At 35.0% G+C, this 20010-nt stretch overlaps 2 protein-coding genes across 5 annotated transcripts in view; both read right to left on the bottom strand.

Moving 5' to 3' along the window:
• The window catches only part of LOC105226835 (muscarinic acetylcholine receptor DM1), a 70050-nt gene that overhangs the window by 13475 nt on the left and 36565 nt on the right, over positions 1 to 20010 (bottom strand). The window contains exons 1-6 of one of the 4 annotated variants that reach the window (XR_007422406.1): positions 16263 to 16798; positions 11873 to 12311; positions 6665 to 7913; positions 6426 to 6597; positions 4572 to 4708; positions 2990 to 4030 (exon numbers count right to left, since the gene is read on the bottom strand). Coding sequence is in view for 3 of the 4 variants with exons in the window: in XM_049453500.1 (XP_049309457.1) it covers positions 3208 to 4030; positions 4572 to 4708; positions 6426 to 6597; positions 6665 to 7587 (2055 nt within the window). In the remaining variant the exon portion in view is untranslated. Of the gene's footprint in view, positions 1 to 2737; positions 4031 to 4571; positions 4709 to 6425; positions 6598 to 6664; positions 7914 to 11872; positions 12312 to 16001; positions 16799 to 20010 lie in introns of those variants that run through there. The other 3 variants (XM_049453500.1, XM_049453499.1, XM_049453501.1) reach the window with 3 other exon arrangements.
• LOC105226833 (activator of 90 kDa heat shock protein ATPase homolog 1) lies at positions 17952 to 19902 on the bottom strand. Its single transcript, XM_011205915.4, has 4 exons — positions 19563 to 19902; positions 18851 to 19484; positions 18651 to 18786; positions 17952 to 18577 (listed from the first exon to the last, which is right to left on the bottom strand). The coding sequence occupies exons 1-4, from the start codon at positions 19708 to 19710 to the stop codon at positions 18434 to 18436; spliced, it is 1062 nt and encodes a 353-aa protein (XP_011204217.1). The 5' UTR covers positions 19711 to 19902; the 3' UTR covers positions 17952 to 18433.

Genomic DNA, 20010 nt, shown 5'->3' with positions numbered 1-20010 from the left:
GTATGTGTACGCAGTTGACTAATGGAGTTTACGCGCAGCTGGCACTGCTCACCCATACAAACACATGTATTATACATATGTATGTGTGTGTATGTACATACATATATGGTGGTATGTGTTTACAAGGCAAACATGCAATTTTCACAGACACACACACACACACATGTACACATACATAGATATCGATATGGATATATTTATATTATTAGCATTTATCTATATATAACTGTATGTATATGTATGTGTGTGTGTGAGCAAGCTTGCTGCCGCGCGCAAATGCTTGTATACTAGTGTAACGGTATGCTGCTATATATTATATATGTATATATTTTTTGTTTTTTATTTTATTTATAAGCGTGGTGTTTCAGTTTTCATAGGTCAATGCCTGTATGTACGAGCATAATTTCGCATGTGCTTAGTAAATTAAATTTATTCGCTAGTTAGGCTAATGATTTGTTACTGTTTTTGTTTTTGTTGTTGCTTTTTTCTGTACACACAATTACATTTTCGTTTATTAAATTTATATACTTACATATATCCCTTCTATTATACATGCAAGTGTGTATGTATGTATGTATGTGTTAGTAATTTGTTTATATTTTTTGTAGTATTTTATTGTTCTAGGAATTACGCTAAACTTCATATATGTATATGTATATATGTATGTATAATATTTTTTCAATTATATTTACGAGTATTTATTAAAAAATCAGTACGTTGGCGGTATAAAATTGTTTCCTATTGCGCGAATACTTATAACAAAATATACACAAAAATAAAGGAATCAAGTCTTTCCAGATAACACAATTATCCTCACTTAGGTCCTTAGGTTAAATGTTATATTGGTTTAATTTTTTCATGTTTTTGGTTAATTTTTTCATTGTTGGTGCCAAAATAAAAAAAAATTTTATAATCTAGTTGATACAATACACCTATGTATATCTTTAAATATATATAAATGTTTATATATATTGTATATACGATTAAGTTGGGGCGCAAGTACGTGTACACATACACATACACATATGTGTATATATACTTATATACAGGGTTGCAAATATTAATTAAAAATATTTTTCAAAGTTCTGATGCCAAAACCATATAGAAAAATAATAAAATAAAACAAAAAAAAACAGAGAAAAGCGTTATCTTCGGTCTGAACTTATATGTACATATGTAATTTCACCCAAATAAAACGTTTTCCATATAAAAACTTGATGCCAATCGTTCAATTTGTATGGCAGCTATATGCTATAGTGATCCGATTTAGACTATTTCTTCCGAGATCGCATTACTAACTTAGGCAATAACCCATGCCAAATTTAATGAAGATATCTCCTCAAATGAAAAAGTTTCCCATACAAGCACTTAAATCCGAACCTTCAGTTTGGATGTCGGCTACATGCTATAGTTATCTGATTTGAACCATTTCTTCTCCGAATGCTTTATTGCGTTATAGAATAACCCATGCCAAATTTAATGAAGATATTTCATCAAATGAAAAAGTTTTCCATATAAACACTTGGTTTTGATAGATTAGTTTTCAAGGCAGCTATATGATATAGTGCTCCGACATCGGCGTTTCCGACAAATTAACACCTTCTAGGTGAGTAAAAGATATTTGCAAAAATTTTAGATCGATATCTCAAAAACTGAGGTACTAGTGCTAGTATATACACATATGTACAAACAGACGGCTAGGGGTAAATCGAATCAGCTCGTCACTCTGATCATTTATGTATATTGCTTATAGGGGCCACGATGTCCTTTTGAGTGCCACAAACTACGTCACAAACTTAATAATATCCTGTTCAGGGTATAAAACAGTAGATCCTAAAAACCGTATTGAAAAAAATTAATTTAATTGAAAAAATTATATAATTAAAAAAATTAATTATTTAATTTTTAATTCGGTTTTTGCAATCAAAAATTAAATTTTAATTTTTTTAACTAAATTTTCAAAAAATATTAAATTTAAAAAATTAAATTTTTAATACCGTTGTTTTTTTTAATAATTTAATTTTTTTTTTTGATTTAATTGCAAAAATTATTTAATTAAAAAAAATTATTTTCAACTTTTCGAACCGTTTTCGAAATAAAAATTTAAATTACAAATTTTTAATAATTTAATTAATCAATTTTTAATAATTTAATTTTTTAAATTAATTTTTCAATTTATAATAATTTAGTTTTTTTTAAATTTAAATGCAAACTGATTTAATTCAAAAAAATGCATAAGGTTACAAACTTCGTGGCAAACTTAATAATACTCTGTGCAGGGTATACTATTTTAAGCCCAAATACAGTATTGAAAGATATGGAATTTTTAATTACAAAAATTATTTAATTAAAAAAAAATAGTTTTAATTCTGTATTTGAATCTAAGAATTAATTTTTTATTAATTTAATTATTTTCATTTTATTGCAAAAATTATTTAATTAAAAAATAAAAATTTTGAACTTTTAGTACCGGTTTGCAATAAACTTTAAATTTTTAATAATTTATTTTTTTTATTTAATAATAATTAAAATACAATTTTAATTTTTTTTTAATTTAAAAATAATTAAATTTTTCATAAATATTTTTTTTAATTAAAATTAAGTTAAAATTTAATAATTTAATTTTTTTAATTTAAAAATAATTAAAAATAAAATTTTCAATACCAAAAGCGTAATTAAAATTCGAAAATCTAATTTTCAATACAAAATTTTTAATAAAGAAAATTTGCAACCCTGTTTATATAGCACACATATATTTACATACATACATATGTATGCATGCTGCAAGTACGCGCGTAGTTCCAACAAACCGGAAACCAACTGAACCCACTTTATACCTATGTAGTATATGTATATGTGTGAGTATGTATGTATGTGTTTACCAATATAGTATATCTATGTACTGCTATTGTTAATATATGTAAAGACAATATCTAAACCACATTACTGAAACATATAAACGCTAATATACAAATAGTATGCTACATACACATTGTTCATGCAGATACCCCGCCAGCTAAAGCAACGAAAACCGTGAGCTTCACACGTGCCGCAACGCAACGTACCGCACCGAACGCCAAGCCAGCGCTTAGCTTATGGCATACGCTTGCACTTTCATTATGTATTAGTTTTAGGATTCTGCTTCAATTCGAAGAGGCCAGCATTGCCCTCGCGGCGACGCATAATCGTCCCCTCCATAGGCCTTACTCAGTTGTACACGCCACGCGTCATACCCTCCCTATTGCGTGTGTGCCACTTGCAGGTGAGTATGCGTATATAGGTCTTGCGGAAGGATGCATTGCATAGCGCATAGCAAACCGGATTTATGGTCGAGTTGATGTAGCAGAGCGCATAGAAGAATTGCCACAATTCGTTCGGTATGCAATCGGAGCATGTGGTCAGCGGTTTGATTAGCACCAGTATATTGTATGGCGTCCAGGTGATGATGAAACTCAAGAGTATGGCCGATAGCGTTTTGGCCGCTTTTGATTCTTGACGCTTCTCTTGTGACTTCTTCTTCTTCTTGGCGACAACACGCGACGTGGCATGCACATGTTTGACCAATTGCCTGGGGATTACCTTCGCATTGAGCGGTATGCGTACATCGTGTGAAACGTGCGACATGCGTCGACCCAACGGTAAACTATATTCGGAATCACGTGATGAGAGTGGTCGTCGTGGTGGCGGTGCAGCGCTTATGATCGGTAGCGATACGTCTTCGTGTATCATTTTGATAGATGGCGCTTCTGGGCCATTATTGGCGGTAGCCCCATCCGAGGGTAGCCGTATTAGTATTGTATAAACGGAATCTTGACTTACCGAACGTGAACTGATGCGATTATTGCCGGGTAAAGAGCGTGAATCGCGTGCACCCGATGCCGAGGAGATCTCTTGCAGTTGCGAGAGTGGTGTCAGGGGCGGCCGTAGCGGTGTGGGTGAGACATCGGGTAGTAGTATGCTTGGTGGGCGTACGCCACAGGCGCTGCCGCCTAAAGAATAGTTGTCGCGTACCACGCTGACAGAAGTGCAGCTGAAAGGGTTTAGAGAACGAAGAGCATTAGTGTCAATTTGATAATAATTATTATAATAAAATATAAATAATTTAATTAAAAGACAACCACGACTAGCGCCAGCGCCTAAAACTATGCAAGTGATGAAAATTTATATAAAAATTTGGTTTTTCGATTTAATTATTTTGGAAAATATTTCTAAAAATAATAAACATTTAATTAATAAATATTAATCGCTAGCGCATGCAAATGAAATTTTTTTTTAGTTAAAAATAGCGTTTTTCGATTAACTTATGTTATAATTACTGTTGGACAGCATTTCTGATGATAAGAAAATTATCCAACGCCTAAAATTATGCAAACGATAAAAATTTACACAAAAATCCCGTTTTTCGTTCTAATCATGTTGGACAATATTTCGAATAGTAATAAATATTTAATTAATGGCTAGCACCAGCGCCTAAAATTATGCAAAACGATAAAAATTTTATAAAAATATCGCTTTTTTAATTGTGCTATAATTTTTTCGATTTAAACTAAACAATAAAAATTAAGATTTACCCATAATCCGAAGGTTCCTCCAACTCATAAGGAAAATCATCGGAATCTTCTCGTCCGGAATGCCACCACGCAATACACCATTCCTTAATGCCACCAAAGCAAGAATATGATTTTTTGATGGTATTGGTGCTTTTGATCTGTTTAAAAAAGTGTGCATTATAGTAAAATGTTTATTTAAAAATTAAAAAAAAAAAAATAAAAATAAAAAATACTTAAAAAAAATTAAATATGTACATATGTATATTAAAAAAATATATAGTATATATACCAAAAAAAATTAAAATTTAGAAAAAAAGTAAATATATTAAAATAATGGTGAAATACAAGTATAAAAAATAGTAAATAAATTTAAAATTTAAATATATGAAAAAAAAAAAATTACATATTACTTTTTTAATATTTTTTAAAACAATTAAAATGTTATGCTGTTAACAAAAATATACAGTAATGCCAATTTTTACAAAATTATAAAATTTCCGCTCATTATAGGGCGCCGAAAGCAATATTACCATTACTAGCCTAAATATAGGCTATAATAAAAGCCGTTTACTTATAAAGTAACACAGGTACCACATCCATTTCGGCAGAGACTTAGCAATTAGACAGTAAAGTTGTTTATATTTTTTAGATTTATATTTTTAAAGCTTGAACACTTCATTGCCATCCTAAATGTAGACTTTATTTTTCTAATAACACACTTTTAAGGAGATTTGGAAAATTAAATTAATAACTTCGAATTCAAAAATTGTACACCCTGAGCAAGTTATATCAAAGTTTGTTTGTAATCCCTAGACGGAAACGTCGGACACTTTATAAAGTATATATAAATGATCAGGGTGACGAGCTGAGTCGATTTCGCCATGCCCGCTGGTCTGTCTATCTGTATATACGCGAACTAATCCCTCAATTTTTGTGAAATCAACCTGAAATTTTGGACACATTGTTTTCTCCTAAAGAAGCTGATATTGGAGCACTATAGCCTATAGCTGTCATACAAATTGAACGATCGGAATCAAATGCTTGTATGGAAAGTTTTGTCAAGTGACGAGATATTTTCACGAAATTCGGCACAACTTATTATGCAAGCCAAAGCTACAACACACGAAGAAACTATTCAGATCGGACTACTATAGCATGTAGCTGCCATACAAACTGAGCGATAAAAATCAAGTTATTGTATAGAAAACTTTTTATTTGATAAAACATCTCCACAAAATTTGGCACGGATTATTATGCAAGCCAAAGCTACAACACACGAAGAAACTATTCAGATCGGACTACTATAGCATGTAGCTGCCATACAAACTGAGCGATAAAAATCAAGTTATTGTATAGAAAACTTTTTATTTGACGAGATATCATTACGAAATTCGACATGGACTATTATCCAAGCCAAAGCTACAATAAACGAAGAAATAACTCATATCGGGCTACTATAGCATATAGCTGCCATACAAACTTACTGATAAAAATCAAGTTCATATATGAAAAACTTTTTTATTTGACGAGATATCATTACGAAATTCGACATGGACTATTATCCAAGCCAAAGCTACAATAAACGAAGAAATAACTCATATCGGGCTACTATAGCATATAGCTGCCATACAAACTGAAAGTTCGGAATGAAGTGCTTGTATGGAAAGTTTTGCTAATTGACGAGATATCTTTCAAAATTTCGGGTTATTGTCTAAGGCAATAATGTAATCACCGAAGAAATTGTTCAGATCGGACCACTAAAGCATGTGGCTGCCGTACAAACTGAAAGATTATTAATGTCGATTGTAAATAAAAAATAACTTTTTGAAATTTAAAGTTTCTTAAAGCAAATATTCGATACTAGACAATACTCACGCTTGATCTGCGTGAATGTAGACCATGATAGCCGGTATCAATGACCACATTGGTCATATAAACACTCTCAGCATCGGCAGAGGATTCGGAGCGCGGCCGCCGCCAATCATGGCCATCACCAGCATTGCCAAAGGGCAACATGCCCGTGTGATTAACAGCGGTATTCTCGTCACTGAAAAAAAAATAAAAATTATAAAGTTTTATCATATATTAGAAAGGTAGAAACATGCCGCGCTTACCTCGAGTTCGAGCGCTTTGACGAGTCCTTCTTGCCCGCCTGCAGATTGGGCAAGTCCTTCTGACGCTTCTTCGTCTCACGCCAAATACGATAGTATAGCACGCACATAATCGTTACCGGAAAATAAAACGCCGCCAACGCTGTGCCAAATGTAATGTACTGATTGGTCTCGATAAACTGTATATAGCACTCGTATTGCGGTACCGTGCGTTGCCCCTCAATATATGGCCAACTGTAAATCCACGGCGGCCACAACAGCAGACTTACGCCCCAGGCAGCGCCAATCATGACCGCCGCCCGATTGGTGGTACGTTTAGCGCGATATGTCAGTGGTCGTGTAACGCTAAAGTAACGATCAAAACTGATGATCAACAAATTCAGCACCGATGCATTCGACGCTAGATAATCCAGTGCGAGCCATGTATCGCAGATATGTGGACCCAATGGCCAATAGCCGAGTATGGTGGTGACCGCAAACAGTGGCATCGATATGAGGCCGATAGCGAAATCGGCAATGGCCAATGAGAAGAGAAAGTAATTACTGATTGTTTGTAGTTGTTTGTCGATTTTGAATGAGATCATAACCATAACATTGCCCGCCACTGTCAGCAAGCTGAGTATGGCGGCAATTATGCCCATGATCACCATTGATGAGATGGAATAGCTGGGTCCCTTTGGACCGTAGATGCCGGTGGCGTTTGTTTGATTTTGTGCTATTTCATTATCTAAGATAATCACTGTGGTCACATTGTCCAACATAGCGGTGAATACAGATGGCGCTAATGTTGTTGTGGTTGTCGTGGTGGTTGTTGTGGTCGTCGTCGTCGATGTTGTCGTTGTGCGGAATGACGGTGCCAGCGGTTCCAGTATGCTTGGCGGCCCGTGCGCCGGCATTGCCAGACGTGCAAAAAATAGTGGGCCCATTTTGATTTGTTGTTGTTGTTGTCTTATGTGTTTTTTTTTTCTTAGTTACAATTACAATTTTCCTTTTTTCGTTTTGGTTTTTGGTTTTTCCTTTTTGGTTTTTGCTTTAGTTTTTTGTTGTTTGTTACGTTTTTGCTTTTTGGTTTTCCGTTTCTTTGTTTGCTTGTTTAGTTTTAATTATTCCACTGATAGTTTTGTGCAAATATACATATGTATTGCTGTTGTTCTTTAATTAAAGCTTTTGTTGCCAAGTACCCAGATGATTAAGCTTCGTGCAAAACGAATGTATTACGAAAACGTACGAATGTGTTGCCCATTAACTGGATCTGAAAAGAAGCATAAGAGGCTTTGTATGAGAAAAATATAAGAAAATATGTTGATGTGAAATATATACGTATGTATGTATATATAGGGTAGTCGAAAAAGTCTTTTCGTATTTCTAAACAAGCTTCAACGTATTTTTTATACTTCTAATGAACTTTAATGAACCAATATATTTTGATCGACCACTTTTTGCCATTTTTCCGCTGGAGTCATTATTTCATGAGTGTAAAATTTTTCTGGTTTCTCGGCGAAAAATTTCGACAAGTAATTTTCATAGGCTTCTCTTGAAACCAACTTTACTCCACTAGAGAAGTTCCACATTGACCGAAACAAATGGTAGTCCGTTAGTGCAAAGTCTGGGCTATATGGTGGTTGCATCAAAACTTCCCAGCCAAGCTCTCTCAGTTTTTGCCGAGTCCTCAAAGATGTGTGTGGTCTAGCGTTGTCCTGATAGAAGACGAAGCCCTTTCTTTTGATCAGTTCTGGCCGGTTTTTTTCGTTGCTTGCTTCAATCTTATCAGTTGTTGGCAGTAAAATGTAGAATAAATCTTTTGATCAGCCTGGAACAGCTCATAGTGGATGATTCTTTTCCAATCCCACCAAAGACTCAGCATAACCTTTCGCGGCGTCAATCCCGGCTTTGCGACCATTTGTTGAGCTTCATCACGCTTGAACCATGCTCTTTTTCGCACTTTATTGTCGTATTTGATCCACTTTTCGTCTTCTGTTACCATTCGTTTCAGAAATGGTTCGATTTTATTTCGTTTCAGTAAAGGATCGCACTTATTAATTCGGTCCATTGAATTTTTCACAGACAATTCATTTGGTACCCAAACATCGTGCTTCTTTTTGTAGCCCGCCTTTTTTAAATGGTTCAAAACCGTTTGAGGATGAATGCTAAGTTCCTTAGCGATGTCATGACTGCTTATATGATGGTCCTGGTCAATCTTTTTCATAATTTCAACGACTTTTTTAACGATAGGTCGAACAGAGCGAGGTGCATCTTTCACATAGAAATTTCCAGAACGGAAACGAGGAACCATTGCTGTGCTACACGATACAGCATCGTCTTCGTAAACTTCTAAACTGAATGGAACAACATCTTTTGACAAAATACGAAAAGACTTTTTCGACTACCCAATATAATGAGATAAAACTTTGCACGAATAGTGCCTTTGAAGTATAGTATGTTATCTTATGATCAGAAATTATGTAAATCGAACCAAAACTGTTGAAGCACCCTGGGCGCATTTTTATTAATCTGTGGCATATTAATTGTAAAAACTTTAAGAGTTGCGAATCGAACAAAGTGGTATAAAATAAATATCTCGCGTGACATAAACGTTCTACAACCTTTTTATCGATAGAAATCTTTTATTGCATTCAAGGGTAGCTGAAAAAAAATTACAAGATTTGAATGCAACGCCCACCCCGTGCCACCCATACCACAAAAAATCAAGTACCTGTAATAACTGTAATAAGTATGAGTACTAGCATTGCTCAACGCAATGAATGGATGACGGAAGTTTCACTTCCAATTCAACACGTCCGATATGTTGATCGATTCGTTGGTGTAAGCGGCAGTTGCAACTATGCCGGATGCTGCATGAACAGCTGATATGCGTGTCTAGTTTAACTGACTGACATGTATTATGCAAAGATGCTGTAGATAATGTAGAAACATAGCAGACACGATATCACTTATAAAGTTTCTTCTTTTGACTGTTGCAAATCAATATCAAACTCAGGGCAAGAGGATGTTCTGGATTTTCTTGCTTAAAAAATAAGCATTTGCGTAGCGTAGAGGCCCACCTATTGTGTATATATTATAATTTATGTATCGGAAAGGCGTATATAGTCCGAAACTAACGCGGAATATAGCAGCTCTGTTATTACTCGATAAAGTTTCCTTAATACCTTACCGCTGGTGGGGGGTAAAAGACTTATATTGAGTGAGAATTAAAACATTCTAATTTTTATTCGGTGTTTCCTTTGCTTTTATACAATTTTTAAATCTAACTTATCTGATTAAATTTATGTATATTAGGGCGGGTAAAAAAAGAATCTAACTTATCTAATTTAATGCATGTATATTAGGGTGGGTCAAAGAAATGTTTACGGGTGTCATAAAGTACCTCACATACTCTGGAGTAAAGTCAGGCGGATGTTCGAGAATCTTCATATATACAGTTATAACTATGGGGGCTAGGTCAAGTTTTCGCTCAATTTTATCTGTTTTAGGTACAAAGTTACACTGTTATGGGTAGCACACGCTCTCTCATTTTCATAGAGATAACTCATATATTGGGAGATATATGCAGTATAAAGTCACCCGAGAGATCCAAAATTGTTATATTATAGTATATGGGAGATAAGGGAACTATTGACCTGCTTCAACCCATTTTGGACATACAGACTTACTGCTGTCAGGAAAGGATTTCAATTAAATGTCTCACACACTAGCCGATATTTGCGGTAAAAAGTCGACTATAGGAACTGGAATTCAAATATTCGGTACTTAGGGACTACAAGCGCTTCATTGGATGATGTGTTTCTGGCTATATCAGTGAAAAATGTTTTGAAATTATAAAACTAACAGCTGTGGTCTTGCGGCATTCATAAGCTGACTCAGCGGAGAATTTATAAAAACTGTTGCTCCTTGATATTAATATTACTTTTAACCTAGGAAAAAAATATTTATTGAATCAGTGAAAACGTTCTTTTTTTCGTTTTTGTTTTCCATAAATACGCGTAGTAGTCTGCTAGAGATCTACAAAAGGAAAATATAGCTCTTCTTAAGTAGTCGCACGAGCTCATTATTAATACAATGCACGACAGCAACCGTTTTGTAAGTGTTAGATCAAAAGTAGACTAAACAAAGTAAACAAATTTATTAGTCTAAGTTGAACGCTCAACACGATTGCAGCGTAGTTTGACTTATACAGGTCTTGAAACAGTGTTTTGAGTTCTTGTATACGGATTGAATCCCAATCAGATCTGAAAAATCAGTAGTCCACCATATTTTTACAGAGATTCACAACTTTTTAGCACAATTTAGGCACCGCTTACTTCGTTCCCTTGACTTTCGGGTCTACATCTGATATTGAAACAATCTTAGCAAGAACAAAACAATCCGTTGTATACACGAGAATAACTCGGATTGCATGCAGATGGCTATGCTTCTATAATTTTACAGTCAAAGGTGTGGCTTGGGGCTATTAACAGCGAATCTATCAAAATTTCTTATATTACGAACAGGGTATATTAAGTTTAGCCATACCTGTCTAGCTTTCTTTCGTTAAATATGCGAATTAGTCTATCAGTTTTCGGGATTTCGATATGAAATTTTGTACACGTTCTTTTCTTGCCAAGCAGCTGTTCATTTGTCGGAATCGTTGATATTGGATCACTATAGCATATAGCTGCCATACAAACTGACCGATCCAAGTTAAGTACTTGTATGGAAAACTTTTTTGATTTCACAAGATATCTTTACGAAATTTGACACAGATTACTAGCTGAGACAATAATGCAATATCCAAAGGAATTGCTCATATCGGATCACTATAGCATATACATATGTATGTATGTAGCTGTCATACAAATATCGTGAAATATTTTTTTAAATTAATCTTATCACTTTTCACTGACTACCAAACCCAGGCCGTACTCCTTATCAAATCTATATTTTGCACACTAATCTCTCGAAGTTATGCCTGCCTCACCCAGAATGCATGATACTGCCACTAATGCATTTTTAATAGCATACAAAGAGGCGCACTGACTGCGCGCATGCATCTCAGCATGTAAATATTGACATATACATACATATATGTATTTTATGTACGTACATACATATGTACATATAGGTGAGTGTAACACATTTCATAGCTGTTAATATTCAATACAAATGGCTGATTTGTTCGATTTACTCTCGCATACATAGTTAGAGGGGACTTACCGCATTGTGTTTGTGATTGTGCGTGCTGGCGTTGCCACTGCCTCTACTTCGGCTGCTGCTGCTGCTGCTCCAGTCAATACTTTTGTCTGCAGTTGGCCGTCGTTATTATACCGCTGCTTATCGTTTGTGTAGCTGTCGTCTTCGTGGTCGTCGTTACTCATGCGAACTCGTCGCATTGCCGCTTTTGTTAGCGCCACAGTTTGACAGTTCATTTTACATGCAAATAAAGGAGTTCCTGTCTTGTGTCCTACTGCCACACTGTCAAGCTGGCTGTCATACGGGCGATTTCACGTCTCAACAAATGACATACATACATATACATATATGTATATAGCTGATGTAAATACATACGCATGTATGTGTGTGTGTGTGTGTGATTATGTACTCGGATGTGGCTGCGAATGATTGTTTATATTGTTTGCGGTTGACGTTGTTGCTGCTGTTGGGCGATAATACAATACAAAAGTTGTTGTTATTGTTATTGTTATTATAATTATTTTTTGTTGTTGTACGATTCTTAATATATGCTGTTGATATTGCGCTGGCTTTAAGTGCTATTTTGCTATTGTTATTGTTTTATTGTTTTCTTATTATTTGCAGTTGTTTTTGTTGGCATTATTGTTGTCACTGCCGTTGTTGCTTTGGTTGTTATTGTTGTTGTTACAGCTGCCATTGTATTAGCCCGTCACCACACTTTACTAATTCACAAAGTTAATCAAAATGAGAGCACTGGAAAAGCACTTTTACACACACACACACAGAGAGAAACACCTATACACGCACACGCACGCACGCAGGCGCGCAAACAAACAGAAATCTGTGTATGTATGTAATAGCGCACACATACATACACCTACGACATTTAACAATACAAAAATATAGCGTCTGTATGTCACAGCATTTGTGTACGTACATAGATAAGTATTAGCGTGACCGTTATTTTCCAAGTTAATTTTTTTTCTTTGAAAACGCCTGCTGAAGTATGCAGTTTTTGGCTTGAAAAGACATGTAACGTGAAAAGCTCTTTATTATGTCCTGAACAGGGTATATTAAGTTCGCCACGAAGCTTTTAATACCCAGAAGGCAACATTTAAGACCCATAAAGTATATATGTATGTATGTATGTACTATATGAAAGATCTACCTAACAAGCTGAGCCTGTTTGTATGTACATATATGAACCTTAATTTTTAAGTTATCAATCTGAAATTTGGCACACATTATTTTCTCCCAAAGCCGCTGCTTACTTGTCGGAACCGCCGATATCGGATAACTTTAACATATAGCTGTCATACAAACTGAACGATTTGAATAAAGTGCTTGTATGGAAAACTTTTTTGTTTGATGAGATATTTTCACGAAATTTGGTATAGATTATTTTCAGACGTAGCGCTAAAATATCTGTGGAAATTTTTCATATCGGACATATATAACATATAGCTGCCGTACAAACTGTACGATATGAATAAAGTGCTTATATGGAAATTTTTTTCTTTTGAAGAGATATTTTCACGAAATTTGGCATGGATTATTCTCGAAGGCAACACTAAAATATCTGTGGAAATTTTTCAGATCGGACATATATAACATATAGCTGCCGTACAAACTGCACAATAAACATCAAGTTATTGTATGGAAATTTTTTTCTTTTGAAGAGATATTTTCACGAAATTTGGCATGAATTATTCTCGAAGGCAACGCTAAAATATCTGAAGAAATTTTCCAGATCGGACCACTATATCATATAGTTGTCATACAAACTGAACTATGAAAATCAATTTCTTGTATGAAAAAATTTTTGTTTCTTAAGGGTATTCGAACTTCCAGGCAACCGAAGTTAAATTTTTTGGTTGTTTTTAATTTAAAACGTGCTTAAATCCGTTTAAAGCGTGTCTAAAACGTTTTACTCTTCCTATGTATTTAGCATGGATTTTTTTTAATATTTTGCTTTAAACAATAAAACCTACAACAAAAAAGAAATTATTCTACAACAAATTTTAGCTTTCTACAAACAGGGTCTAACTGATTTTTTTCACAAACACAAATTAAGATTTTAACAGTTATAACGGGTGATTTTTTTGAGGTTAGGATTTTCATGCATTAGTATTTGACAGATCACGTGGGATTTCAGACATGGTGTCAAAGAGAAAGATGCTCAGTATGCTTTGACATTTCATCATGAATAGACTTACTAACGAGCAACGCTTGCAAATCATTGAATTTTATTACCAAAATCAGTGTTCGGTTCGAAATGTGTTTCGCGCGCGTGTTTTGTTCAGCGATGAGGCTCATTTCTGGTTGAATGGCTACGTAAATAAGCAAAATTGCCGGTGAAGAGCAACCAGAAGCCGTTCAAGAACTGCCCATGCATCCCGAAAAATGCACTGTTTGGTGTGGTTTGTACGCTGGTGGAATCATTGGACCGTATTTTTTCAAAGATGCTGTTGGACGCAACGTTACGGTGAATGGCGATCGCTATCGTTCGATGCTAACAAACTTTTTGTTGCCAAAAATGGAAGAACTGAACTTGGTTGACATGTGGTTTCAACAAGATGGCGCTACATGCCACACAGCTCGCGATTCTATGGCCATTTTGAGGGAAAACTTCGGACAACAATTCATCTCAAGAAATGGACCCGTAAGTTGGCCACCAAGATCATGCGATTTAACGCCTTTAGACTGATTTTTGTGGGGCTACGTCAAGTCTAAAGTCTACAGAAATAAGCCAGCAACTATTCCAGCTTTGGAAGACAACATTTCCGAAGAAATTCGGGCTATTCCGGCCGAAATGCTCGAAAAAGTTGCCCAAAATTGGACTTTCCGAATGGACCACCTAAGACGCAGCCGCGGTCAACATTTAAATGAAATTATCTTCAAAAAGTAAATGTCATGAACCAATCTAACGTTTCAAATAAAGAACCGATGAGATTTTGCAAATTTTATGCGTTTTTTTTTTAAAAAAAAGTTATCAAGCTCTTAAAAAATCACCCTTTACATAAAGTGCACTGTATTCAACTGTTTTCATATAGTACACCATGTCGTATACGCAACATATTGTTCATAAGACAACTGTCTGAGCATACATTGGAGGCATAACTTTAACCGCATATAACTTTTAAAACAATGTTTTTATAGAAATAATCATTAAGACCTTTTTTATAGAGTCTGCAATTTTATATTAGAATATCTACTTTTCAAAATTATAGTTATACTTGGTTTGGAGTTAAAAAACTCAAAGCAAAAGATTAAAAATATCCATGTTAAGCCAAAGGGAAAATTCAAACGATTAATCAGTGTTTAAATTGATAATAAAGTGCTTGTTTATCTTGGATAATTTTTTTTGTATTTTCACGTTTGCAAAAAAAAAATTAACTAGGGTAATAACGCACACCCTAATATTTAAATATATGTATATGCGCGTATATATTTATTTATATTTGTATATATATGTATGTGTATATACATATGTGTATGTGTGTGCGCTGGTTTATAACAGCTGTACGTATGTTCCCTGTTATCGACGAGTATAACACCACATCAGCAGCAGCAGCACAGTGGGAGCGGGAGCAGGAACAGCAGCCCTTCAACAATAAGAACAACAACAACAAAAACTACAGCAACAGCACTGTACACATATGCTGGCGTCTTAAAAGCAACTGCAAGTGTGTATGTGTAGGTTTCCGTGTTCATATGTATGCATAAATATGAGTATATGTTTGTATGTATAGATCCATATATTTGTATGTGGAAGTATATGTTCATAAGTATATCTGTATGTGTGTTTACCATTCACATACACTTTGCTTGTGCTGCCTTTAGCAGTTGCCGCTCCCTAATAGCCAACTAGATGCTTTGCATTAGTTGATAGCGTTGCTGCTGCTGAAAATATGCTGTGCTGGTACAACACACACACACACACAAGTGCATGTGTAAATAAAAAAAATGTATAAATGTATGCTTTGGCTAAATGGATTTTCAACTTTTTCACACTTTCAACGACTTCACCCCACCCACACACACACATACATGCACGCACCTTGGCAACACACACGCACCTTGGCACATTTATGAAAATATTTATTCTTGCACTTTGTTTAATTAAATTTTAGCATAACATTTTTGTAATTACATTTTCCAATTTTCCGTTCACAAATCCGCTGCTAATCCACAGCCTCGCCGTTGCACAGCTCTACATATGCGCATACATAACATAACACTTTGTGCGCGTGTGTGTGTGTGTGTGAGTGCCACACATACAACCACCGCGATATTAATTCAACTAAACTGCCTCACAGGCTTGGCTGTGGGTATCCTTATTTTTCTGCCTTTTATGCTCAACAATCGGAGCAATTTCTAAACACACTTTTTTCCACACACAATTTTCACTTACTTCAATAGCAACGCTTTCATTACACGCATGTGTAGGTATGCTTTTGATTACAATTATTCATTATACATTAATAATTATTTTATAGAATTTTTTTTTTTTAACTTAATTTATTTAAATCACATTTTATGCACTTAATATGATATAAGTAAATAGGTAAGTGAGTAAGTAAGTGTTGATACGCCTAAATGTATACACGCTTATTATAAAACTCAAGTTTATTGCTTCAAATCTCATCCGGGACTGAATGTGTACCACCAACGGAGCAAGTAATCAGTCTTTAGTCTTTCAATTGTACACGCTCTCGCTGCTGTCGCGCTCTCGCTGCCGCTCTCAAATCAAATCAGGATGCTGTGTGCTGGCTTAATTCGCGTACTTACGTTTGTGTTCAACGGACACTTGCCACTAGTACACCCACCCGAAACGGTGGCAAGTGTCCATTGGAATTTCAAACACACACTATGTATCTATTGTGATGTTGCTCTTGCTCTCTCGCATTCTGTTGCTCTGTCATCACTGTAGCACCGAAATCTTAAAGCATTTGTTTGTGTGCGTGTGTGTGTGTGTGTGCGTGTTGTGTATGGCTGGGTTGGTGGTTATGTTAACTTAATGAATGAATGAATGAATATAGACACACACAACTGCAGCAAGGTGGCAGCACGACACGTTGTGAGCGCTCATTGTTTCTCCAATCTATGTAGTTGTAGTTGTAATGTATTGAGCAGCGGACTATTGGGTAGTATACATTTAGGCTGTTTACAATGTTAGACGGTGTGAAGGCGCAGTATTTGAATTCGAATCGAAAATGTTGCCATACTGACAAATGTTTAACGGAACGGTATTTATTTTTTTAATTACAATTATAATTTTTTGTTTTCGAAAATGTTTTTTTATATTTTAAATTAATATTACAATTTTTTTGTTTTCAATATATGTAGATACATAAGTACGTAACCCCGTACAGTGCATAACATGTTTTTCCCACAGTAAAACCAGCGATTTTTGAATTCGAAAATCATATGCGCTCAGAAATTTGTTCCACTACAAGTAAACCACGCGATAAATATGGCGATACTTGAAACGTTACAAATCAGAATTCGGTTCGGTTGAATTCTGCTGCTACAATAACAACAACAATAACAAAAATACTCGGTTTGATTTTGTAGAACCAAACTGTCGTGGCAGCGTTCGAGAATATTTATATTTAAACTCGCTATAACTTTGTCGAATATATTTTTGCTATGACAACAACAATAACAACAGATATAACAACTTCAAAAACTCAACCCTTTTCAAGCTACAAAATTACAGTAAAAATACCGTTATTGCGACGGCAGGAAGTAGCACAGTTGAGAGCCGTTCCCACGACAGTCCGGTCTAAGTAACCGGAACGAACCCGAACTTTTATCCAGCCAAGCACTGTCCACTAGACCGTCTTACTTATGGTATGTTTTCTATCGCTACAACAACAACAGTCTTCGGTTGGCTAAAAATCCGGGTTCGTTTCCCTTACATAGAACCGAACATTGTGAGAACGACCGATACGCTTTTCCTAACGGCGCATTTTTAGAAAATTTTTGTATGACACAATGATTGGTAGCGCTGGAGATATACGACTTCAACGATCTGTATTATTGACAAAATACGAAAAGACTTTTTCGACTACCCAATATTAAATAGAAACTCAATTAATATTTGCCTTCAAACTGTGGCCAGATCTTTCGTTTATTTGCGACTTTGTTTTCAAAATTACATCGACAATCTAATTTCTAAAATGAAAAATAAACAAATCGAGATAATTAATACATGTGTGCCCAAATTAAAATATACATTGATTTCATTACTTTGTTCCAACTTTTTTTTTATCCAAAGATTAAGCAATTTTCCTCATTGTTGTTTGATATTTTTGCGTAAGAAAAAGAGGCGATCAGCTGTAACTAGTTGAAGCCATCACCAAGCGCACGCGAAACTTGGCTGTTCTTAAAGCGTATATAAATAAATTCTAAACGGAAAATAATTAAATAACCTATAAAGTGCAGATCTTTGTTGTGTTTGTTTTTTGTTGTTGCTCATTCAATATACATAGTCATATATATAAACGTCTATGGGCAATGAGGTTTTTGTTTACATGATATTTTATTTTACTACTCAACGCCTAACACAACTAACTAGTTTTACCATAACCCCGATATAGATAAGCCGAAGCCAAACGTTTGCTTCATGCTCTCCCAGTAGTATCGGTGCCAGTTTGTGGTCATAGCATCATATTCGGACGCAGGAATGCCAGTTTGTGTTAGCTTCAATTGGGTGTTGTTTTTCTGCATATAAAAGAGGAAAACCTTGTTATCAAGTCAACAAAACAAAAAGCACAAGAAAAAAATGATTACTCACCGTCTCCTCCAAGTCTATCACAACCTGGGAGTAATGACCTGAAGGCCAGTTTTTAAGTCGCCAAGTTTGTTGAATCTTCTTTTCTGGTACCAGTTCTTCGAACTTACCTAGCACATTACCGCCATACAAAACGAATCTACAAGTTATATATGTATATGTAATAAATATAATTCAACATACATCATTAACATAACACTTACTCGCCACCGCGCGTGGGCATTACTTTAACTGGTGCACGGGTGAAAGCAGTTAACATATCCTCTTTTGTCAAGGCATTGTATAAATCGTTCGCACTACAATTGAACTCAACAGCCATTCTTAATGTCCTTACGTCTAACTTACAGCCAACATTATTCCCTGATTTATCACTGGCTTTCACTGTATTTGCACTATTCGATAAATTAGCTTCCGCTGCGATACTGGAACCGGCTTGTTTAATCTTTGGCGAGACTACAGTATTTTCTTCGCCCTTCTTCGGAAGTATTAAATTTTTGGAATATTCCTCTTTCAATTCCTTGATATACAACGCAATCTGTTTCCGTACAACATCTCGTCCAATATTATACATGAATTGTTTCAGATTTTCCGATTCATCATTGGACTCGTCAATGGTAATGGTTATCTCTATGTCATCTAAATCGTTTTCTTCGGACAAATTCGGTATAGATATTTTACCTTTATGCTCTAAATTGCTATTATTCAATAATTTTCCAGTCCATTTAAGTACCAATTTCCATTCGTAGAAAAATATAAGTTTCCCTTTACGATTGTTAACTGTAGCTTCACCAGTACAATCGTCAACATTATCTACAATACATTCGATGCCATCCTTTTCTGCAACATGCAATTAATAATTTTCAAATATTTTCCGCTATAAGTTTTTGAATTAAAGTGCATTTGCAAAATATTTACCAATCTTAAGTCCTTTAAATAATTGTGCTAAACGGTCCTTGGACCAAGGTGTAGCGTTTTTTTCCGTCCAATGCCAATTGTTGACATTCGTTGCGTCCGGACGTTCTTCAACAATCCAACGTGGATCACCTTCACCCCACTTTGCCATTTTTTTATTTACTAAATAATTTACTAAATCGGTTAGATACTAAATATTTGTTCAGTATAACGTTTAAAAAATTTCTCCGAGCAGTTGGTTCAGTGAAATTAAGAGGCAGAGCAATTTTCTATTAAATCACGTTCCGTGTGGCTGTTGACAGACAAAATGAAAATCGAGAATATTCGCGTATAAACTGACAGCTGATTGGTGTTACCGGATGAATTGGAAATGAACAGAATTTTAGAAACGAATATTCGTATTCGTTTCTTTGCGAAACTTGATAGCGGACCGAATATTAAACGAATTTAG

Source organism: Bactrocera dorsalis, chromosome 3 (genome assembly GCF_023373825.1).
Source record: "Bactrocera dorsalis isolate Fly_Bdor chromosome 3, ASM2337382v1, whole genome shotgun sequence".
NCBI classification, from domain to species: Eukaryota; Metazoa; Arthropoda; class Insecta; order Diptera; family Tephritidae; genus Bactrocera; species Bactrocera dorsalis.
This window is presented reverse-complemented; position numbering and strand designations above follow the sequence as displayed.

Coding starts and splice junctions, on each gene's coding strand:
- LOC105226833 (XM_011205915.4), bottom strand. CDS start 19,710: ATGGCAAAGTGGGGTGAAGGTGATCCACGTTGGATTGTTGAAGAACGT. Junction 19,485..19,562: donor ATTTAAAGGACTTAAGATTG/GTAAATATTTTG, acceptor TGCATGTTGCAG/AAAAGGATGGCATCGAATGT. Junction 18,787..18,850: donor ATGCCCACGCGCGGTGGCGA/GTAAGTGTTATG, acceptor TATAACTTGTAG/ATTCGTTTTGTATGGCGGTA.